The sequence below is a fragment of the Syngnathus typhle genome, linkage group LG3, assembly GCF_033458585.1.
Source record: "Syngnathus typhle isolate RoL2023-S1 ecotype Sweden linkage group LG3, RoL_Styp_1.0, whole genome shotgun sequence".
NCBI lineage: Eukaryota > Metazoa > Chordata > Actinopteri > Syngnathiformes > Syngnathidae > Syngnathus > Syngnathus typhle.
The window spans coordinates 9,036,257-9,061,458 of NC_083740.1; the positions used below are offsets into that span (position 1 = coordinate 9,036,257).

Sequence of the window (25,202 nt, forward strand, 5' to 3'; positions counted from 1 at the left end):
ACGGACGGACGCACGGCGATGCCAGGAGCACGAAACCATAGGCTCTGACAGTCCAGCTGTTTATGGGTGCGCGTTCATTTAGAATATCAGCATCTTTTATTTTGACTCAACTGGCACATTTATTTTTAATCTCAGGCACGCGGTATCCGCCCTCGTTGTTGCGACTTAGCAGCACAATTGGTCGAGGATGCATTTTCACGTCGACGCTATTTGGCTCTAAATGCAGAGAAGCATGTGTTGGAACAATGTCGGAGGAAGATCTGCAGTCATGACAACAAGAGGACGAGGGTTCGCTGAAGTCTAGATAACGACAGAGGTGCACTCTGGCTCTGCGGCTTATGTTTTTCTTTGGTCGGGTATTTGCATGCCACAAACCTGATCGGAGCTATATAGAGCAAGGCCGACAACCCGTGGCGTCCGTGGGCATGAACGCCGTGGGAATGAGGGTGCCGACGTGACGCACAGTGCAGCGGGGACGTCATCGAGTGGACGGAGGTCCGGCAGAGAGCCCTCATCAGTGGAGGAGGTGGGGGGTGGAGGGGGGCGCCCAGTTGTTGTTGGACCCCAAATGACTGCTTCACTGTCTGCTGTATCACCCGCCATTGCCTAAAGAAGATTGCATTGGTTTTCATGCACCGGTCAGTGTAGTGGAGGGAGCAGAGAAACAGGAGGATGGAGACGCAGTGAGCGAGAAGAAGAAGGAGGAGGAGAATTGACGGTAAGATCTGGACATAAGCTATCAGGATGCACCCCGCCCCTCTCCATGTCCCTCTCTCTTTCCATCTCCTCTCTTTTTCTCTGAATGTACACACGCACATATACGGCGATCGATGCAATGGGGTGACAGCAGAGGTTCCTCTGGATAATTATAAGAAAAATATTTATTTCATGTTTCTATTTTTCATTTGTCATTATTATTATTATTTCATATATATTTAAATATGTATTATTATATATTAGATATTGTCAATCTCAACGGTATACTATGCAGTTTCTACCCTTGACCATCACGATGATTTTATCATGCAAGGTGATAGTAGACTAAATACCTCTATAATAACAAATCCCCCAAAAAAGTGTATTATTTATGCAGGTCAGTACATCCATTTGGACGTGTAGCCTAGGGAAGCCCGAGAGCATAAAACCTTATAAAAATGATGTCGATTGTGCAAGAATGGACTCCACAGTAGCTCCATTTGTGACCCCGTTTTCAGCAAGGCAAGCTAGATGTGAGGATGATGAGTGTCATGTGATGTCTGGCTTGGTTGCCATTAAGCTGTATAGGTCAGTAGTGTGCTAGTGTGAGGCAAGCTGTGAAATATTAATGTGCACGAGATAAGTGTCCTGCGGGCTTTGCCAGATAGAGAGGTCTCAGAGCGTCCCACCAAAACGTCACATCGTGAGGGCGATGCTAATGAACCTTCTCAGCATCGTCTGGTGTCCTCATCGCACGAGCACAGTTCGATCTGTGAGGACCGGTTTAGCCAATTCACGGTGAATCTGAACACACACGAGAAAAAGATTAGCATCGAGTGAGAGAGTGTTCAGAATGAATGAGAGGTACGAGGTTGGGCAAGCCTGCATGGCAGCGGATGGAGGGAGGCAGACGAGCAAAGGATGAAAGGATGGAGAGAGAGGGACAACGAGGAGAGATGCTCAGTGGCTGACGGGACGTCTGCTCTTGTGTCAGCCTGAATTTTAGCTGCACGTGTAACCTTCACTTTGTGAAGGTAATGAAGTTGAGCATCGTATGTTCACCAGCTGGTCACATCACGAGCACTTGCACAATCTAATTAGATTCAAAATAAGCAATCTATGAAATAGCCTGTCTTTGCAAAAAATAACAATGGTCCCTCCGTTTTGATGAACTTTCCCAAGAAGGTATTCGTTGAAGCTTACTTTTACAAGTGTGCTTATACTTTGATCCAAACTTGATTATAATGGATATTTGAAGTCTCACTTTACCATTAAGTATGTGTGTGCTGCATGGCGCATGCGGAGGAGAAAACAAAATGTAATCAGGTGTGCTTTCAAGTACGGGTAATTTATGTCGACACCCAAGGCGCAAAAGAAAGAGAATCGATTCGTTTAAATCCTCAGACACACACACACACACACACTCAACTGCATTTGAGATGGATTTCTTTTTGCTATAAGTACTTTCAAAATTGCACCATATTTGCTCCAATTAAATCTGATTGGATACATTTCTCTAAAGACTGGATGGTGACTATTTTTTATAGATTCAATTTAATGGAAATATGTGGCTTTTATACAGTATTATAGTAATATGACTAACCTGCGGCTTTTCCCAGTGATTATTTGAGTTTATATTCAGTGTTTTGTGTTGAAATGAAAAAGAGGATGTCAGTGAATATAAGTCCACCACAACACAATAATGGCGACAAGATCCTTTTGTTTGAGAACCATCAAAACTAAAACTGAGCTTTTGCACCATCTTAATGGCAAATGCTGGCATCTTGTGTTAGCAGGAGGCATCTATTTCTTCTCCTTCGCCGATCCTCATGTTTTTGAAACGTGTTGCAAAAAGCCCTAAACAGAGAAAAATAAAATCACAATTATATAAACTAGCAATGATACAGAAACACAAAATGCACATGCTGTGTCATCTGGAGTCATTCAGAGTCCGTTTTTACCCAATAATAGGACACATAATCATATTTAAAAAAAATGTATCATACTCACCAAAGATTCTGGTTATTAAATGCATTGATGTGTGCAGGTTGCTGTTTTGCTATTCAAAGTTGGCTACAACAAGCTTTACTGGACCAACCAGTCTGAGGGAGGAAAAATGCCGATGTCATTGTTGAACAAATTTGAAATCTATTTAACAAAATACTTGCAATGCTGATAAAATTAATGTTGCTTTTGCCAGCATTAGTCATTCTGAAGGCTCTGGGCAGATTACATTGACATTGTAGCTCAGACGGGGCTGGAATATGATTGGACGGGCGTGGTGTGTATGTGTGTGTGTGTGTGTGGGGGGGGGGGTAGCGTCTATTTGACAAGTGAGCAGAGAATGCAGTGAATGCTCTAGTGAACCTGTGAAATCAAATGATCTCAAAAGGGAGAAGTACATCATTCACGGTGTGACCATTCTTGCTCCTGCAGTTAAGAATAACACCGGCGGGCTTGTAATGATGTTTATGAATGACAGTGTTAATTAGCAAGGCTGAGAGGGTGATTTATGGCTGGATAAATAGAGATGAGGTGACTCCAGGGCTCAAACGCAAGTCTTGTCAGCTGATCTCTCGAAAGGAAAAGCATTCAAATATTAAGGATTTTTAAAAAAATGACAAAGGAAGTATAGATGCTTTACATGGTGATCTTTAGCAAGTGGTGTTTTCAAGACACTGCTTTTATTTTTTTCCTCCCAACATGCGCTCCACCTAGAAATTTTCTAGCTGCAGTCTATTCAATCTACCTGCAAAACAGAGCTATACTGAACTTGCTCAGTTCAGCTCAGCTCTTGGCATACGGCGGCTTTGATGCCCGTGTAAGCGGCTGCAGGGAGACTTTTTATTGCAATGACATTTGGGCTCTACTATTCCGCTCTTTGTGATACTGTGACATTTTGAAGCTCTTCCGTGCAACAGCATACACTGATGCACAAACCATAAACAAAAAAACAGTCAATAAAATGTTTCCAAACAAGATCTAATTTTTATGTGTCCTGTGTTTCATGGAAAATGAATAACTAATACTGAGATATTTGGCTTGTTTTGGCTTCCTGAATACTTTCTTCATCTTGCAGAAATCTTCTAAGCCAACATTATATTTTCCTTCGGTTTCATTTTGAATCCAGACATGATACAGTGAGTAATTTCCATATTTGTAATGCTACATTATAATCCTGCATGCCTCTTGTAAATTCTTAAATTGAATAGATTAAATTTGAATAAGTGGAGAAACAACCAAAGCTCTCTTATTCAAATTAAACCAAAAGCCTAAAATGATTATGGAAATATAAAGAGGGAAAACTGGAAGAGAAATTATTTTAAGTTACCACTGTGCACATCACTGCATCTTCTCATTTGATGCTTAATTTCCGCTACTGCGCTTTATAAATGTACAGCGCTCAAAGAAAAAAACTGAGCAATATTGTAAATCCTGGAGATTTTCAGATACCGAGAAAGCGCTATGAGTCACTGGGACGCAGCGTGCTGTTATCTCAGAGGATGCGTGCCTGGGGTAGGATTACAAGCTTGATGAAAATGTGAGGAACCTTATCAACATTTAATCAACTTTCTAGTTGCCTTGAGACGATATGTTGTTCTTCAGGTGAAAGAAACTCTACCTTCGTTTCACATGCACAGCCTTTTCACAAAGCAGCTGTCACATGTAGTACAAGTAAAGTATTACGGTTTTCATGTGTGCTTTATCATCACTGTAGCTCGACTCTATTTGTTTTAGTAGGCTACACGTGTACCGATTATCACGCCGAATTGAGCTTCTTTCCCATCTTCCGATCAAAATCCGCAAAAGCTCAGTTATTGGATGTCTAAAAGATTCTTGCGCTATTATCCTGTTGAGAGATTTTCCCTTCCCGACCAAAAAATGATTGCTGCTCACAATCATTGTTGTTCATTTCATGCAATCACAAATCCTTGTGAAGTTAACATGAACTACCGCTTTCATGATTGTGATATGAAACATTTCATTTCTCAGTCAGGAAGGACTCAAATAGAGGACCAACTTGTGTTGAGTGTGTGTGGTAGTATGTGTTTCTGATTACGCTCATTGCTAGCAGTCTCTCCTTTTCCGTAAATACAAAGACCTCGTAATTTACATAATTTGGAGCTCATGCCCAAAATGTCACTTGTAGAGTTAATAGAAGTTTTATAAAAATTATTGATCAAATTAATTCACTATGTTCATTTTGGTAGGGTTGTCTAGAAATTTGAAGCCACTTAAAAGTCAACCATTTGCACAGAATTGATCAACTCTGGGATTTCCACTGCACTTATTTAGGGAGCAATTTTAAGGAGTGAAGTTAATGCTAATGTCCACAGAGCTGAGTATGGGTTAACTTGTCAGATAAGTCATATTTTTAGCAAATGTTTTGGACTGTGGTTTTATTGTTTGTTGTTTTTTGCAACAAGTTGTGTAGAGAAGATTTGTATCGCTACATCCACCCAGATTTTCACAGATTTTGAGTTAAAAGCAATCTTTTAAATTTTTTAGAGTTAAATTTTTCTGAGTAAGCTTTATAAAACGTGTTCTTCTTTTTCTTGCATTTCCCTGCAGATATTTCAACTTCATAATCTTGCACCAGACAGCAGAACAAATACCAACCGATAGAAAGCCAAACTATTCCCATAATTCAGGGATTCCCAACCAGCTGGTGGCATTTCAGGGGATGTGAATTTTTGGACTGATAATTTTGTAGATTTTCTTTCCCCCTTTCAAGATCAAAATGCGGGAAATGCTTGAATGATTCCATAAAGTTGAATGTTCTTAAAGATTGCATACTTTGAGCAGGTAGTGTCTCAAAAATGTGTACAAGGGATGTGGCGATAGCAAATATCACTTCTGTTTGCCCTTCTGGCACAGAGCACAATATGCAGCCTGGTAGCTGAGGTCATAAAAAGCAGTCAAGTTTGAAAATATGTCTGCAAGCAATTTGCTCTAATTTTTGTGTGCGGGCTTTGTGCTTGCTACTGTAACCAACAACAAATGACGAAGGTCTCAACAAACAGTGGCCTGCATTACGTGCAATGCTGGTCCTAGACATTCCTTCCGACTTGGCCTCGAGCGCTGTCTACGTTTCCTGGCGGTGACAAACAAATGACTGACGTGTGGCGACACTTCAATTCCCCGGACTCACGCATCGACCAGACAAACACACGGACTCTAAAGCCCCCTAAGTGGTCGGACTACATCTGGAGCTGTGGAGGTCAAGTGTGTGAAACTACACTTCAGTCTATATCAAACAAAGAGCGCAGTGGAGTGATTTCAAATGTGTAGATATTATGGATGATAAATTTGATGCTGCACTAAAAACTGTTTATTTCCTGGTGTCAGACTGGTAATGTTTGGATCCCACCCTCATCCTTTGACTCCCCTTCACACACTCACGCATTCACTCGTCCATTAGCAGCACAGCACCGCACGCCTGTTTTGTCACTTGGTGCTTTATAGCCAATTACCCTCGGGCATGCTGCACTCTGCAGCCAAATGAGGAGGCAGTTACTCTCTGTTGATTTTATGCTTGCTTTTATGACGGTGTGAATCTTTGTACCTGTGTGATTGACATCATTTTTTACTCATTTTCCGCAGTCAGACTTTATTGGCTTTGACGTATCACTTGCTTTGAGTCCAGCAGCTTTTGTTTTTACGACCAATGCCGAGTGCGACTTGTATAAGCGATGATAGCGATCCGTTGGTTAGCTCATCAAGGACTTTATTTCCCTTGCTCAGCACATTTGCATCGGGGTAAAAATGGTGCTAGTGAAAGGAGTTGCAAGGATGAGACACCTTGTTGTGACTGGTTTACTGGGTTTGTTTGGTTTTGGTAAGTCTCTACATCACGGGTGTCAAACTCAAGGCCCGGGGACCAGATACGGCCCGCCACATCATTTTATGTGGCCCGCGAAGACAAATTGTGCTTCAAATTCGGGTGTCATTACCAGAATTGCAAATTGTCTTCACTTTTAATCATTTATATTTTTTCATATAAATTTGCTTGTCTGATTTGAAAACGAATTATTTGTCAGTTTGTTTTGTAGCTTTTACTGTATATAATATGCGGTGCTCAAACATTTATTTGGGTTGACAGTCATAATAGCCCTCCGAAAGAAGCTACAATGCGGCCCTCCAAAAAAATGAGTTTGACACCCCTGCTCTACATCAAAGTACCAGATACAAAAATTGATGACTGCCATCACAATCTGTTATACTTGCATTGAGGCCAATCAGATCCAGTAGAACAGGGATTGTCAATCGGTGGTCCGCGGCCCTCTAGTGGTCCGTAGCGGTATTGCAGGTGGTCGGTTAAATTGGAAATGGAAAATAATTGTAATATTTTTTTAAATAAAAATTAATTCTTTATTTGTTTTCCAGATAATTTTCTAAATCATCTACCCATCCAAATGATGTCAAATGGAGCTGAGATTCCCAAAATAGACATACAGACGCTGTATAAAACCACTTGAAAGCCCCTGCAGTAGATGAAGACTCACTCTCGCCTACAGCATGGCATTACTTATTGAAACAATAGTTTGACATGGTGCACAAAAGATGTTTACATGCAGTCAATATTCAGGTTAAGGTCAAATTTCTGTATTCTGAAACATTCCAAATGACCCTGTTAACATGACAGTTGGTTGCTCCCATGCTTGAATATCTCGATATATTCGGTGGTGCACGGACGTGAAGCAAAAACCCCAGTACTGCCAATGTTCAGTTTTGAAAAAGGTTATTGACTCTTCATAAACGTAGAGGAGGGATTGAGATGAGAGAGAAACAGAACAAGGGGCCACGAGTGGAGACAAGCAATGCCGGTGAAGAATTGTCAAGAAAATGAGTGACAGCAGCAAAGTAGAATCTGGACACATTTAAACTTGATTGAGGGACAAGAAATAAAATAAATATTTATCAGGGTGCCAGTGTCTTAAATGCAACTGTTGCTGCTGATGCTGGAGACTTAATGTCAGTCCCTCCAGAGAGAAGAAAACTGGAGCTGCTCTTAAAACTGAGCCACTTGCTTTCTTTTCCAACACCAGTTTTAATGATGGACACATTTTCTGCACGCTGATTTATTTTTTTCTTTTTGTTGTATGTATTTTAATTTGATTTGATTCGGTGTTGTTTCACTTTAAATTAGTTTACAAGGGAAAAAAAGTTAAAATCTCAAAGTAATAAAAGTTCAATTGTACCTGGTTTAGGTCTATTATTTAATTACTATGTCATATTTTTGTAACTTAATTTTAATCAATTAAAGGCATAAATTAAAACTCATTCAAGGCGGCCAGTGGGGGATTTGGACATATTTTGCCAACTTCTAAGATATTTTACAGTCATAAGCAAAACATCACCGTGTGTTTTGGTGTGGGCACCTATGCGCGTAGATTCCTGGCCGTGTGTGATTTCACTCCAGGCTCACTCACACACACACTTTTCATTTAGATTGCTGCTCTTTCAAGTAGGCCGGCCGGTGGCCCGGGGCTGCATCCTGGTTGCAGGCAGGGAGCGCCGTGCTGTGAACAGGGGGACTGGGTGTGTGGCTTTGTCAAGGCCCATCAGTGTCCTTGCTCTACTTACTCTGCACCAACACTTAAGGATGTGTGTGTATGCAAGTGTTTGAGTCAAAGTCTATGTGTATGTGTGAGTGAGAGAGAGAGAAGTGGGGAATGCAAGCAAAAAAACATGCCGCCATAAGGCTTTTTGGCTGAGATGAGACATTTATGTCTACTCGAATTCTTAGTGTGTGTCCTGTGTGTGCGCGTGTGATAACACTGGAGAGGGTCTCATTCGAGGGAGTCTTTTTATGTACTGTTATTACTGTGTAGGGTTGAGTGTGTGTGTTACTGTGGTCCTAAGGCCTTTATTACAGTTGTGTTGGTTCATTGGACTTCAGTGGATTGGCAATTCTATTTTTTGGGATATGTATGTTTTTCAAAACGTGTGGCAACGTGTGCATTAATGTTAGCTAGCTCATGATGTGCACGAAGAACATGCTCAACATGTAAATGGGAGTCATTAAAATAAATGGAATACATGGTGTGGATATGGTTTTACTTGAGCATGGTTGAACTTGGAAATCGGATGTAATCTGTCTAATATACCCGCAAGAGTTGGAGACACTGTGTGTATATGTGTGTGTGTGTGCGTGTGTGTGTTAAGTACATTTTCTTGCTTTAGCCCGTGCATGTCGGACGTTTGTTAAGGAATGACCTAAATCTGTCTCGCGTCATTACCAAACAAGAGGTTGCAGAGAAGCACAAGTCATAAGTCAGCATACACAACGCGAGTACACTATTTACTTCATCTTGCAAAAACACATATGTTTTTTGATTATTTTTTCCACATTGTGAATATAAGCCCAAATATAACCCTGAACCCAGTTCAACTTAAAGCAGAAGTAAAATAACGCTTACCACCCACCACACCCCCCCACCCCGACGCAATTCTAGCAACAGGATGCAGTTCAGCCTCAATCTTTCTCCCATTCAGGGTTTTGTGTTGAGCAGCCATCTTCCTCTTGTTCCTCGTGCTTTGGTGTGCACGCATCATGTGTTTTCTGTGCCCTGTAACAGTCCACTGCAGTGCATTGCACATTCACTTACATTTTTCTCCATTCAGCTGTGGAAGCCGCCACTCCTTTTTAGGGGGTGGGGAGATTGTCTCTCTCTCTGCTGCATCATTTATTTAGGATTACTGAAAAGTGGCCTAACGCGTGTGAATGTGTGTCCATGCACATGCATGTGTGTTTGTGAGTGATTTCACCAAGCAGCGTGTGGATAGAAAGATTACAATTGTTTTGTGGGTCATCGGCCAGTGTTGCTCCGGGGCTAACTACCGACTTTCAACACACCATCACGCATATTTACTGTTAAAAATACAGACGTACACAAACCCAGCATGTCTCTTTGCTCTCTCGCTCTGTCTCTCTTGCTCTCTCTAGCCATCGCTCCCTCCTTCCCCAGACTGCACTGGGCTGTCACCATGGTAACAGCAGATTGAGAGACTTTGCTGCTCGATTGCTCAATTGTTATCTCGCTTTCTCTCGCGCTCTCCTCTCTGTCTGTCTGTCTGCTATTCCGCCCTCCTCCCATCTGCTGCATTTCACATGTGTGTCCCACTGTGTGTCATTCAGCATCCATCCAGCAAGTGCAAAGATGTGAGCACACAAACATCATTATTATGCACAGACGGAGAGAGTGCAGCTCTTCACTCCACATGGCTCACCTCCGCCTCTGCTTCCTCCCCAGGCTCTCCTAACGCGGCTGGTGGTGTGACAACCCGACTCTTCCTTCCCGGCATGGCGGTGTCGTTGTGCTTCTTGGGCGTGTGCGTGCTTATTTTGGCTCATGTCACCCCTTCCAGTCCAGGTACGCCTCAGCACCCCTCAAGCAAGCGTCATGTCAAGATGTTGACACCTGCGAAAACGGGGATTTTAAAGTGTAACAGAAAATACTAATAGACCCGCCGTCTATGTCAGAGGTCGTAAATCATCGCGCCGAGCGCCCCCAATCCAAGCGAAAGGCCATCTTTGCAAAGTTTTGGAAAGACGCTGACCTACATAAACACAAGACTATGAGCACAATCGAAGTCTGGCCATGGGGAGTGTTTTAAAGCTTTCTGTTGCCGCTCCTTAATAAAGCATCAGTCCTTCAGCACCATGGAGAGTTACGACACACGGCCAGCATACTGATCAGACGGCCGTCGAGAGCGCGCTTTAATCCTCGTTCGGCGACGACCTTTTCATGTGTACACGCCACTCTGCTTGATGTGAACAGCAGATTGCGGTAATACTAATGGGATTTTGTCCAGTAACCCGGGTTTAGATGGGTTAATATGCCTCTTTGGATGTAATGAGGTCAGAAAATGAAAATCTTACTGCTGGTGGTTCACGTTTTGTTTTTTCGCATTGTGTTTGGATTCAGACTGGCTCGGGTATTTACCTAGTTTTTTAAAAATACATACCAAATATATTAAAGAGCAACCAGTTTAAGTTATCATTCGCAGCAGCAGTTTTATGAGTAAATATCTTTTCTTCTCCCTTTTCCCCGCACTTTCCTGCATCCTCACTGCTACATCGCCAATCATCCTGACATGTCAGCCATGTCCCGGGCCGCCATGCCATTCGGACTGTTGCGCAGGGAGCTGGCTTGTGAGGGTTACCCCATTGAACTGCGCTGCCCGGGAAGCGATGTGGTGATGGTGGAGACCGCCAACTACGGACGCACCGACGACAAGATTTGCGACGCAGAGCCTTTCCAGATGGAGAACACGCAGTGTTACCTTCCAGATGCACTGAAGATTATGGCTCAGAGGTGTGTATGGGGTACATGCGTGTGCGCGCTCCACTACTTTGTGTCTTTCATAAAAGATGCAAATCGCTTTGTCGCTATGATTGGATAAAGCTAAATCAATGGAAGCATCTGCTGTTTGCAGCATACTCCACACCGAACCCGTGTTTGACGAAACACTGCACCCGGCAAATGCTTTTGTTGTGTGTTTGTGTGTGTGCAAGTGCAATAATCACTCCGGCTAAATCTGGTTGCGCCATTAGCTGTGTACTCAGCAGCGTTTTCCTCGAAGAACAAATCAATACTCGGGGCGAGGAGACAAACGGACAGCCAGTTGCGTCTCCTTTCCTGTAAATTAATCACTCTCCTTTCTTTTCCCACTCCATCCATCACTGTTGCGCAGGTGTAACAACAGGACACAGTGTGTGGTGGTGGCAGGGGTAGACGTTTTCCCAGACCCTTGTCCTGGAACATACAAATATCTGGAGATCCAGTACGAGTGTGTCCCTTACAGTGAGTATGAATTTGCATATTTCTATACATAGATATACAGCATATGTACAGCATACAAATATATAGGAAGCAACTATGAATGCATAAACATCCGATGTAATATATATATATATATGTAATATATACATACGCATATATACATATATATAAATTTGTGTATGTATGTATGTATATATATATATATATATATATATATATATATATATATATATATATATATATATATATATATATATATATATATATATATATATATATATATATATAAAATACCATACACACTGTTCATATGAGCAATAAGCAAAGAGTAGCATAGCATGACTATATTAACATGTATGTGATTGTTTATTGCACACAAAGATTCACCATATGGGCAAAGGTATTGGAACACCTACAGTATCTGGCTTGAGATATTTTAAATCCTATCAACTGGGACTGGCAGCATAGTGATAGGCAAAATATTTTAAGAAGAAGAATGAACGCTCAGGAAGAAGTGATGAAGATATGTGTCTCAATACTTTTTGATCATGTGGTATGAATCCTTCAAGACATTTATATAACCTCCTTCAGATGTTTTCTCTCCTCAGAGAGGGGGTGTGCTTGAAATACAAACAGAAAGTTGAAGGAACAAATGAGAATTGTATTTGCAAACTGTATGTCTCCTGTGTGTGTGTGTTTGTGTGAGTGTGCGCGCGTGAGCGAGTGCGTGTATCCGTGTGTGTGTGTGTGTGTGTGTGTGCACACGCGCGCGCACACATACGAGAGAGAGGCACATGTGCATCTGCGTGTGCATGTGTGTGTGTGTGTGTGTGTTTTCTTTTTCCAGAGTCGCACCAAGCCCAGGAGTTGCTCTCTTTTCTCCACAGGAGTTGAACTTAAGGGAGGTGGAGGAGAATGAGGAGGAGGAGGAGGAGGAGGAGGGTGGTGGTGGTGGAGTGGGAATAGTAGTGATAAAGGGATGTTGGGCTAACGGGCTGCTTTTGGGTACAAAACTGTTTGCGAGAACGGCACTCATAATCTGTGCAATTCTTTCTTTACTTTCTTTTTTCTTCTCTGTCTTTCCTCCTCGCTTGCATTCTTGACTCCTTTCATTTCTTCTTTTCTTCCCCCTCTGATTTCTCTTTCTTTCTCTCCCTCTTTTTTTTCCCTATGCTTGAGTAGAAGTGGACCAAAAAGGTAAAGACAATACATTGTAGCATCTTGATCTCCTTACCCACCTTCGCCCCTATTTCTCTCTTCCTTCTCTCCCCCTCTCTCTTACCATTTCTCTCTCTTCCTCCTACCCTAGGACGTTGTTTGTAGTCATGCTGGATGTTGCCCCCCCCCCCCTTTATTCCATTTCTCCTCTATTTTTTCCCCCCCATCCTTCGTTGTATGAGAATCTGTGCTTTTATCCAATTTGATGCAGGTTCAGCACATACACTCCGTTTTCTCTCTTCTCTTACTCCTTTTGCTCTTTCTTTCCTGGTTGATGTCATTCCACACAAACAATTCAATAGATTTCTTTCTTTCTTTCTTTCTTTCTTTCTTTCTTTCTTTCTTTCTTTCTTTCTTTCTTTCTTTCTTTCTTTCTTTCTTTCTTTCTTTCTTTCTTTCTTTCCTTCCTTCCTTCCTTCCTTCCTTCCTTCCTTCCTTCCTTCCTTCCTTCCTTCCTTCCTTCCTTCCTTCCTTCCTTCCTTCCTTCCTTCCTTCCTTCCTTCCTTCCTTCCTTCCTTCCTTCCTTCCTTCCTTCCTTCCTTCCTTCCTTCCTTCCTTCCTTCCTTCCTTCCTTCCTTCCTTCCTATGCTTATTTTTCTTTTTTCTTCCCCTTTAGGCAGAGCCCCTTATTTATCTTCATAGGAAAAATAAGACCAAATGTGTGTGATGGGTCTGGATGTGTGCCTATCAAGCACTGCTAATAAATGTGTGCGCGTGTGTATGTGAGTACATGTGTGTGTATGCATGCCTTCTTGCATGCTGTGTGAGACTGTACAGTTAATGTTTGTGTCCATATATTTATTTTTTGACATGTGGGTGGACCAATTTTTGTGCTCGAACTAACCTGCCCTCTCATTCACTTCAAGGCAAAATGTAGCCCCGCCCTCTACGCCTCTGATTCTACCTCACATTGCACTAACCGACACGGCGATGTACCTATAACATACTCACACAACTTTCATTGCAGTGTCCCCTGTTATAGTACTCACCACACGTACACACACAAAAGCATACACAAACATGCACACTCACACACATACACATACTCACAGACACACACGCTCACTTATACGTCTCGTGTTTTGCTTGTCTTTGGACATCAGCACAGGTTTTTAAAGCCCTCTGTGTCTCCTCTTCTTTGTCTTTCTTTAATCTCATTGCATCCAATACATCCAATTTTCATGCATCAATCTGTTTCCACCCACGATCTCTCTCTGTCTCTCTCTCTGTCTGTCTCTCTGTCTGTCTCTCTGTCTCTCTCTCTGTCTGTCTCTCTCTCTGTCTGTCTCTCTCTCTCTCTGTCTCTCTCTCTGTCTCTCTCTCTGTCTCTGTCTCTTTCTCTTTCTCTCCCTCCCTCATGCACATACACATACACATATGCACACGCACGCACACACCATCATCCATCCGCATCCTCTGTCCTCTCTCTCTCACATCCTTCTCTCTGACAACTCCAATCTCCCAGTTTTCGTCTGTCCCGGATCACTGCTCAGCATCCAGCCACCTTCCTCTCAGCTGGAGGCAGAACATCAGTCAGGGGCATGGTGTAAGGACCCTTTGCAAGCTGGTGACAGACTATACGTTATGCCCTGGACACCGTACAGGACCGAGGTGCTCTATGAATATGCTTCCTGGGACGACTACCGGCAGAACCGTGTCACCACTACCTATAAGTGAGTGTGTGTTTAACAACAACAACAACAACAACAACAACAAATTGTGTGTGCGCGTGTCATTGGACACAGTATTTTAATGGAGAAATGCACACCCCTAATTGACGTGCTTTCCCTCTCTTATCCTAGACTGCCAAGTCGTGTCGACGGGACAGGTTTTGTGGTGTATGACGGCGCCGTGTTCTATAACAAGGAACGAACACGCAACCTGGTCAAGTACGACCTGCGGACACGCATTAAGAGTGGCGAGGCGGTGGTGGTCAATGCTAACTACCATGACACCTCGCCTTACCGCTGGGGAGGGAAGTCAGACATCGATCTGGCAGTGGATGAGAACGGCCTCTGGGTGATCTACTCCACTGAAGCCAATAATGGACGCATTGTGGTCAGCCAGGTAAGACCTGGCAAAATTTGATAAGCTACAGCAATATTACAGAGTTCCCACCTCTTCTCCAGGTGAACCCGTACACCCTGCGCTTTGAAGGCACGTGGGCCACGGGCTTTGACAAACGTGGGGCGAGCAATGCTTTCATGGCCTGCGGCGTGCTGTATGCGGTGCGCTCGGTCTTCCAGGATGACGAGGGGCAGGCGGACGGCCGCGTGGGCAATGATATGGTGGTTTATGCCTATGACACCAGCCGGGGGCAAGAGCTGCCCATTCAGATACCCTTTCCCAATCCCTATCAGTACATCTCTTCTATCGACTACAACCCTCGAGACAACCAGCTCTATGTGTGGAATAACTATTATGTTCTAAGATACCCGCTTCAGTTCACGCCGCCCCCACCAACTAAAGGTCTGTTGATCCAAAACATGGATTGGTGTAACTGCATGGAGCTTTCAGACCTGAAGTAAAGTTTTTTTCTCCCTCCAGGTCCCCTTTCTTCTCTGATGACAACGGTCCGCTCTTACACAGCTACAGTTGCACTGACTCCCGTGCGACCATCAGCCTCCCACCCAGTGGGCGTCATCAACCGAGGTCCTTTTGACCAGAGGCCAATAACAGCCATGGTCCCCCTAACGCCCCGACCCCCTTTGCGAGTCCCCTTGGCGCCTGGGGGCTCTGGGCAAGTGGGTGGATGCGAAGGAAGAGTGGCCGCAGGGGTACAGTGGCCCCCTACTCTGAAAGGGGAGACAGTGGAGAGGCCCTGCCCCAAAGGCTCGCTAGGTAAGTCAGATGCATGTAGATGTGTGTTTGTTTGATCACGTCAGCGTTATATTACGTGTGTGAGAGAGTGTGTATCTTGTTTGTTTCCCTTTGAAATGTAGTCATGTGCCCTCTCATTGAACTCCCCTTCACATGACCTTAGTTATACTTTTTACAGTCACGGTCTGTCAACTCTTCCTGTCGTTGTGCAGCTGTCTTCCTCAGTCCCACCTCAGAGGAAAAGAGGACATCTTAAACGTTTCACGTTGTGCTTCCTAATCTTGTTTTATGGCTAAATTTTGAGCAGAGATAAACGTGTTGCATCTTATTTGCGGACCTGTAAAACAATCAAATGAACCAACATATCTGCATGTTATGGGCTTTAATTGTTTGGTCATATGACTCACCCTTCTTGAATGTCCGTGGCCGTGTCTTGTTCTGCAGGTATAGCGTCATACGAGTGCATGATTTTGCCAGTGAGTTGGAGCTCCAGAGGTCCTGACCTCTCGAATTGTACTTCTCCTTGGGTCAGCCAGATTGCACAAAAGGTCAGTTACATATGTACACACCTTGCAGAAAAGGCATGTTAACAAGCAACTTGCACTTTAAATGTCAAACAATAAAAAGTCATTCTGAACACCTCCAGATTAAAAGTGGTGAGAATGCAGCAAACATAGCCGGGGAGTTGGTCAACCTGACCCGGGGACGTATCTATGCTGGTGATGTCAGCATGTCTGTAAAACTAATTGAACAGCTACTGGACATCTTGGACTCCCAGCTTCAAGCCTTGAGACCAGCCAATAAAGAGTCTGCGGCACGCAATTACAATAAGGTGAATTGCTCCTCAAATTCATGCCAATGTGTACTTGACCTTTTACTGAAAAGAGGAACCAAATGTCAGCCAGCGCTGATACGTGTGACACAGATGTTGTTTGCTCTCTTTGTAGCTGCAGAAAAGGGAACGCACATGCAGGGCTTATGTACAGGTAAGCAACGGATGGAAAATTAATGGACTGATGAATCACTGATGGAGGTGGATGGATGGGTGAGAAATGATGGGATAATGGATGAACTAACAAAAGGATGTAAGATTGTTGCACGGAGAGATGATAGAGAGATAGATGTGTGACAGATTTAGAAATGGATGGGCGGATGGTGACAAAGGTGAGACGAATAACGCACAGATGGAATGAGAATGGACAGACGGGCGGAAAATAAATACACAGGCGGACAAATGGACATGATTGAAGGTGATGCTGATTGATGAAGACATGAAGAAGATGGCAATGGATGAGGAATGAATGAATGAACAAACGAACGAACGAACAAAGGATGGATGGATGGACGGACAGATTGAAAAATAATCGACACAGAGAGGATCTCGGACGGATGGACAAATGGATGGATGATGCGAGACAGATGAATGAATGGATGACAAACGGACTGCTGTACAGTGCACAGATAAAAGGATGCAAGTTGGGAGAAGGGACGGATGGACGCACTCATGGATAAAAGTCCAGACAAATGTATAAACTGACAAAAAAGGGAGGTTGGTGAATATACACACTAATTATATTGCACCTTTCTCCTTCTCAGGCTGTGGTTCAAACAGTGGATAATCTGTTGAGTCCCGAGGCTCTGGTATCCTGGGCTGACATGAGCGGTCCTGACCAGTCCCGCTCTGCATCACTGCTGCTAGACGCGGTTGAGAAAGGAACGTTCTTATTGGCCAACAACCTCTATGAAGGTCGATTCAGTGACAGAGCACCAAACGTCGGTATGTTGTCTGTCGTCCCGAACGCTGACTATACCACCTTTTTCAAACAAACTCCTCATCCAGTGGTTCCCCCGTGTGTATGATTAGATCTGGAGGTGTATGTGCTAAACACAGAGGCGGACATACAGGACCTAACGTTCCCACACTCCTACGACAGCGACAGCATCTTGCAGATCTCAGCTGTGGCCCTGCAGCAGTACAGCAATAATGGTATGAAGCACACTCATCACAATATTAAAACAGTGAAGAAACCACAATTGCAATGGATTGTGGCATTAATACATAGTGTGATAATCAATTATAACATATACAGATGTGCCAATAAATGATTTTCTTCCTTCACTGTGCAGGCCAAGTGAAGTTGGTCCTCTGTCTGTATAAGAACCTGGGCACCTTCCTGACCACCCAGAACTCCACCTTGCGGCTCGGACTCGGACTTGGACAGGGCTCAGACGTCAGGCGCAGGAGCTTGGTGGTCAACTCCCACGTCATATCAGCTTCTGTGCACAGAGGCTCCAACAGAGTGTTCCTCTCTGAGCCTGTGGTGTTCACACTCAGGCACCTGCAGGTCTGCTGGGAAATGCAGGCCACTTTGACAAGAATGATTCATGATGACTTAAGAGTTGGTTTTGTGTGGTATCCACAGCTGGACAACCACTTTGGTCCCAACTGCTCTTTCTGGAACGCCTCTGGGGTTTCTGGCACCGGCAGGTGGTCCACACAAGGATGCCGCATGCTACACACCAACAATACACACACAACATGCGCCTGCAATCACCTGTCCAGCTATGCCGTACTCATGACGTACCAGCAACCTGCTGTAAGTAAACATACAAACTTGTGTTGACTGTGGTTCACATATTATAAATGACTGCTAGATGTTGTCGTGTTTACTGCATGTTCAATGTTTTCACATTAGTATCTGCATGTTTTAGTCAACAGCAATCACCCGAAAATTAAAAAAAAAAAAAAAAGCGCGAGTCATTTCTGGGAAGCTTGTATGTCATTCTCTTGATTAATTATGGCAACACTGCTGCTTCCCAAATTAGAAAGGCTGATAAAATGTTACTATTCCTAGTAGTGCTCAGAAATCAGATTGCACTAATTTGTAAGATAAAGGCCTTTATTAATTAATCATTCAATTATCTCGAGTCAAAGCTGTGAGAGATATTTCTAAACGCTGTAGGCTGTCGTGAAATGCAATTCAAGTGCTCGATGTCATGTTTTGTCCTTCTGTCATTGTAGCTAATAGCCAACACAACATGCTCTCTTCTTTCTTTTTGATCTTGAAAGTCTGGTGTGGGAGTAGAGGAGCTTCTAGTCTACATCGTCTCCTGGGTGGGCATCTCTATTGCCGTGGTGTGTTTGGCCACCTGTCTCACTACCTTATGCTGTCAAGCGGCACCCTGGCACACGGACCACAGCACCATCCACTGCAACCTGTGGGCCAACCTGCTCATAACTGAGCTGCTCTTCCTTGTCGAATCCAATAAGACGCAATATACCGTAAGTTTTTGTCCATCTACAACTCGACGGGGGCTTGTCAAAAATTTTTCCTCCCTCTTTTGTTGCATTATGCTTTTCCGCCATTTATATTTCTAGGTGGTGTGCTCCATCATTGCCGGGCTGCTGCACTTCTCATTGCTCTCTGTGTTCTGCTGGCTATGTCTGGAAGCGGTGGAGCTGTACATTTTGCAACGTGAGGTGTTTGAGGGTCGTAACTCCAGGCGGAAGTATTTGTACCTGAGTGGCTACTCTGTACCCGGGCTGGTGGTGGCTGTGTCTGCAGCCATTGACTTTAGAGGCTACGGCTCCAAAACGTTGTAAGTTCATCGCAATACAATTATCAAGCGAGTGTGTTTTCGGATCAGACAGATAAATACTTTCTCAACTGGGTCAACAAAATCCATGTCAGGAGTTGGGAAAGCATTTTAGGAGGGGTCGGGGGGGGGGGGGGGGCACTATCATCCTCAATGTTATTTTAGTAACGGCACAATTTCTGATGCCACCAAATGTCTGATATTCAGGATTGTAATTGTACATTCATGAGTTTTTTTTCCTTGAATGTGTTTGTGTGCACAGCTGCTGGCTGCGAACGGACAATTACTTCATTTGGAGTTTCCTTGGACCCGTGGCTGTTATTATCACTGTGAGATTTTCATTTCTGCCCTCACGCACAATCAACCATATTATGCAGTGTACAGATGTGTGAAAGTAAAGCGCTGACAGTTTGTGTTATTGTCTCCAGCTTAACCTTGTAATCTTAGTGATGACCTTACATAAAATGCACAGCACTGCGGCCCTCAAGCCAGACTCCAGTCGCCATGACAACTTGAGGTTTGTAATTGTCTCTAGATCTGTGGGCAAAATGTTAACAGTTGAGGTGATCCATCCTTGTATTTCTTTATGTTGAGTTTATTTCATGAATTGGATTTGAAATAGCAATTTTGTATGCTTTGTATGTATCAAAATGATTTCAGAGGCTGTGCTGCTATTGCTTCTACACGCTACTAATGGGTTTCAAAGAGCACTTGATGCCCATGCTTTACACAAATCTTCTCCTGAATAAATACAATTGAGAGTGAAGTTTGTCATGGTAAGATAGAAAGCGTCAACTGTGCTCAGCATTAAGTGGCAGGAAGATCTGAAGGCTGTAAAATGGCACAATTTATTTTCAATTAGCCAGGTAAATGCATGTAGTAGCTTATACTTCTTAATTAGATTTATTTCGGACCAGTGGTATTGTATGAATGCCTATTTTAAAGCTGACGATGATGTGATGTTTACATTATGCATTTTGCAAACAACGTTGTACAATTTTATCAGGCAAATTTTTTCAGTCAATTTTATCTTTCCGCACTTAATCTTCCTCCTGAGCAGCTCATCTTAATCGCCACTAATTGAAACTGGTTTTTTTTTTCTTCTTCTTCTTCTGCTGTATAAAGGCCGTTGCAGCTTTCAGGATGTCGTGAATGTTCTGTGAAAGTGGCTTTCTTTTTTTTTAAATGAACTCTAGCCTTGTAAGAGAAACTTGAAAAGAAAGGAGGAGATAAGGTACACGATTACACTTGCACACGGAAAATTCACTTTAAGGTGCTTACAGTCGCGTTACAATGCTCTCGATGGCTTCTGTTTGGGTGCAAATTTTAGCTCTTGTGTTCTTTTCTTCCTGGGCTTGACAAGGGACAGGAGTGAATCGGATCTTGAATAAAAACCTTTCTCCATTCTATCAACTTGTGTGTCCAGGGCGTGGGCTGTGGGTTCATTGACACTGCTCTTCCTGCAATGTGTCAACTGGTCGTCGGGCCTGATGTTTTTGTCGGCGCCTTCTCTTCTCTTGGCTTACCTCTTCGCCTCCCTTAATACAGCGCAAGGCTTCCTCATCACCATCCTGCACTGCACCCTCACCAGAAAGGTCAGTCTCAGAGGCGAGCATCGATATCTTGCGCTCGTACGCCGCCGATGCTTTGTGACGACTGCTCTGTGTTAAGGGTCAGAAAGACTACGGCCGATGTCTGCGTCTCTCCCAGTGCTGCGCAACCTCTTCATCTAGCTCTCCGGACTCGGTCAAGGGTGCCGCGCTGCGCTCCAACAGTCGCTACAGCAGCAGCCAGGGGCGCAGAGCCACGGCCAACAGACAGGTGCACGCTCCACTTCACGCGCTTCCTCCATATCTTGCGGACTTTTTCCCGACACAAGCTTGATTTGACTGTCTGCCAAATATTCCGTCCTCCAGAGTCGTATTAGGAGGATGTGGAATGACACGGTGCGAAGACAGACTGAGTCATCTTTCATCGCCGCTGATGTCAACAGCACCCCACCTCTTAACAGAGGTGAGCATCTGCTTTATTTAATTTGTTTTCGTATACATTTTGTTATTTCGCAGTGCAATGTGTAATCGTCGCTTTTCTGCACACAGCTGCATTGGGGAATCATTTCCTGACCAATCCAGTGCTGCAGACTCATGCAGGCGCCTCTCCTTATGACACCATGTTGGCACAGGGATACAATCAACCCTTCACCTCCTCGGGTATGCTTTGTCACAACCTCAGTGGGCTTATTTTCTGTACATGAGATAGTTGGTGGTTTCCTTCACCACACTTTTATTTGTGAGAGTCTGCAGGAGTGATGATGTTTATTAGACTTGCATTAAGTTAAGGTTTCAGAGTCAACTTCCTTTATTTTGACATTGCTGGGTAATATGCTGTCCGTTTTTTCAACTATATTAAGAGTACTTAGTGGTTTAAGGTTTGAATTTGGCTCTTGGTTAGCATGATTGTATGGATTTTTCTCAGATACTCTGGCTTCCTCCCATATTCCAAAACCATGCACTCTATTATGATTGAAGACTCTAAATTGTCCATAAGTGTGAATGGCTGATTGTCGAAACATGGCCTGTCATTGGATAGATTACTTCTTATTGTTGGTGTCATGAGTTTGTTTGTGTTCTCAGAGAAAGCAATTTCCATCATACTTTGTGTTTTTCATACTTTTGAATCCAATTTGAATCCCATTAGTTTTGCTGGTGACACATGCAGAAAGAGTTTGGTCTTGGTGGATGGATATGCACGTTACTTTTTGTTTCAACGGATAATAGCTGTATATACCTTAAGGCTTCTGTGATTTGTTTTTATATTTGTGTTGGAGTGTTTTGACTTTTTTTCCTTTGTGTCTCTCTCTTACGTGGACCAGTGGGAACCTTCCGAAACAAGAGTATGAGCTCTTCTTTACTGTGCTCACCCAAACCATTTAGCACCGTGGTTGTCTTCATAGACCACCCTTTCATATTTGCACACATTAATCATACATATTAAATCGCAATGACATGAACTTCTTGTTTCTTGTCACATTGAAAGGCACCTTTAAAAGTGAAAGTCTAAATCTTTGGGAAGAAGCGCTACTCATTTGCTCATACATCTACTCATGCTACTCCTGTCACAATATTATTTGCCATTTTATAATTTGACATCTCTTGTTTCTTCCCATAGAAGTTGGTGTGTCGCAAAGTCAGGAGTCCTGTGGAGTGGACAGTGTGTGTCTCAACGGAGGCTACACTCCCAATACCTTCACCCTACATGGGCTGGGGGCCATGCCTGGATCCCGAGCCGGAGTGGTGGGTAGCACAGACCTTCTGAAGGACGGAGGAGTCGGGATGGGAAGTGATGACATCTCCCCCGCCCTGCTGACCCCGCACGGAGCCGCAGATCTGGGCACCGGCGCCGGAATGCGTCGCAACCTGTCTGACGCGGCTGCACTGGAGAAGATGATCATCTCTGAGCTGGTGCAAAGCAACCTGAGGCCTTCGGGCGACATACCCGCCCCACCCGAGCGCTACGGAAGTCTGGCGAGGCCTCATCATCTGGACAGGGCGGCCCTCGCTCACACTGCCACGCTGACGCGGCACGCACAGCAACCCCAGGAGGGCTGGGCGGCCACCATGCAGCCCGCAACTCGACACAACGCACAAGAAGGTTGGCCACATTTGAGGCACCACCTACAAGGTGCTGAGACGCATTCCACGTCGCATGAACAAGAACATGGCACAACACCACGCGCACAAGATGGCTGGTCGCACGCACGCACACCGGCAGATGCTGAGTCCCGCGAATTGCTTAAAGATGGGGAGAGGCTGCAGCTGCAAGGCACTCTGGGTCGCCGGGGGCTCCAGGAGAGGCAACAACCACGGCCCCCTGATGTTCAGGCTCGGCCATACTCCACGCTCAGCCGCACCCCCGGCACACTGTCCCGCCACCGCAGCACGGCAGAGTCGGGTGGAGGGACGGACAAAGAAAGGGAGCGAGACCGGGATCGTTACAGAGACAGACCCTTGCCGCCGCCTCCCCCGCCACCGCCACAGGAATCCGAGCCCTTGTACAAAGCGCTGGAGGAGCCGCTTCTGGTCAAACAGAGGGAGGCCAGTGTAGACGCTTGGCGAGGAGCGCAGGACAGGGAGAAGGATGATGCATTTCTCCTCAAAAGAGATGGACTTATGGATGAGTGGAGGGGAGGTAACAGAGCAAGGGAGGAGTCTTTCAGCTCTCAAAAGAGAAATGGGGACATGGCTGAGTGGAGAGGTGGAATGGAGAGAGGAAGGGAGGAACCTCATCTCCTGGAGAAGAGAGACGGAAGGATGGATGCATGGCGAGGAGGAGAGACGGACCGGGAAGAAACGTTCATTACGCAGCGGAAAGATTTTGGGGTCGATGGCTGGAGAGGCGGGATAGAGAGAGACAAGGACAGAGATGGTTGGAGAGCGGGATTTGAACGAGAGAATGACAAGCAGAAAGACAGAGCGCTGGATGTGTGGCGTGGAGGGGTCGATGTAGACAGACAGGAGTCTTTCTTGCTTGACAGCAATGACGGCGGTCTTGATGGGAGGAAAAGAGGGAAAGAGAGAGGCTCTCTCAGGTACCATGGCGACCGAGAGGACTCCGACGGCTTTACTTTGCCTTTGACCCCTGATCTTGACCTTGACCCCGACACCTCACCTATCTACGTCCAGGATTCAAACCCGTCACCACTGTACCCCGGAGACCGTCGCTCGCCGCCTCTCGGTTTCTTCCCGCGAAGTTCACCCCCAACTAATATCTTTGCTCCCCGAGACACCAATTCTCCACCCAACAATCTCTACCCCCGCCACTCCCCCCAAGTGTACAGCCGCAGTAGTTCGCCTCCTCGCTTCTACAGCCGCACCTCGCCGCCAACACTCTCCTACCCTGACAGTAGCCCCGAAGGTCTAGAAGAGCTCAGCCCTGCCAGCCCACCCCAGCAGCCTGCCCTGGAGCTGCCCTACAGCCTCGGGAGACCCCCTCTCGGCCCACGTCCCAATCACCTGCAGACCTTTTATCAGCCGCCGCCGCCGACGACTAACGGAGACGCCATGTACACATCTGAGCCATCTTCGGAAGGAGACGACGGTCAGATGCAGCGGGTGACGAGCCTGTGACTAGGGCGGTGGTGATCGGGGCATAGAAATCAGGGAGGCGGAGAAAAGCACAACCAACAGTGTTGAAAACTAGCATTTTCTAATGAGGACCCAATGAAGGTTACGACGATGCCAGAGATGGCTCCTCCCTGCTTTTATCTCCCGATCACCACGAGACTCCCCCTGCCCCGTTCTCATTTTTTGTTACTTTCCTAGAAGTGTGACTCATTGGTCGTAACTCTTCCTCAGCGTTCTTTCCCTGAACCCCTGCTGTGTCTTCCTGCTTCATCAGTACTTTCTTATTGGCCCACGATCTGACTTTGTGTCAGTCAACCGGCTGGGTTGCACCCCTCCTCGTAGCAAGAGAACAGTGTCGTGACGGATCAAAGCACTTGTGTGTTGCCAAAAAAAAAAGATTCCTTTCAAAGAACACGTGCATGACTTTCCAGTGGCTCATACGAGACCATGCGTTCTGTACGAAGGAAGTGTTCAAGTGCAAGTGAATGAATGTGTGTGTAGCTTGATGAGCATGCGTGTGTGAAAGGTCTGTGTGTGAGAGTGTGTATATATATATACATATATACAAATCTTTTATGATTAATGTATCACAGATTAATGTATCAGAGAGGAGCATTTTAGCATTGTCAATGGAGGTGGGCCCTCCTTCAGATTTTCAACTTGTTCCATCACATCAAGACCAAAACTTGTCCTCCAGTCGCTATTAACTGTTGGCAATGGAAGAGTTTTCAGCGGCGTTGTCATAGCAACAGGACTATTGTCTCCAGAGCAGATCATGTGAAATGAAACCTCAGAACTTTTTCTGCAACCCCTGAGATTCTTGTACATACTACCCTCAAGTGTTCTAATTGTCTTGTATTGCTATTGAAGTTCGAGTAAACGTGAAATTAATCTTTCGTGTCCAGTCTTTGACTATCAAAGGCAGATGGTGCCTTTCAGACGTAGGTCTTCACCGAGC

At 44.8% G+C, this 25,202-nt stretch overlaps 1 protein-coding gene across 1 annotated transcript; it reads left to right on the top strand.

Moving 5' to 3' along the window:
* Positions 1–25,114, top strand: LOC133151727 (adhesion G protein-coupled receptor L1-like). The gene is made up of 25 exons (XM_061274999.1): positions 1–718; positions 9,954–10,073; positions 10,805–11,018; positions 11,398–11,507; positions 12,669–12,683; positions 14,170–14,377; positions 14,507–14,771; positions 14,834–15,173; positions 15,252–15,545; positions 15,969–16,072; positions 16,171–16,356; positions 16,472–16,510; positions 17,121–17,301; positions 17,389–17,511; positions 17,652–17,869; positions 17,948–18,121; positions 18,595–18,807; positions 18,904–19,124; positions 19,384–19,450; positions 19,550–19,638; positions 20,548–20,716; positions 20,793–20,942; positions 21,038–21,134; positions 21,221–21,331; positions 22,290–25,114. Exons 2-25 carry the CDS (start codon positions 10,004–10,006, stop codon positions 24,245–24,247), a joined length of 5,616 nt encoding a protein of 1,871 aa, XP_061130983.1. The 5' UTR covers positions 1–718; positions 9,954–10,003; the 3' UTR covers positions 24,248–25,114.
* The last annotated feature ends 88 nt before the right edge of the window (positions 25,115–25,202 follow it).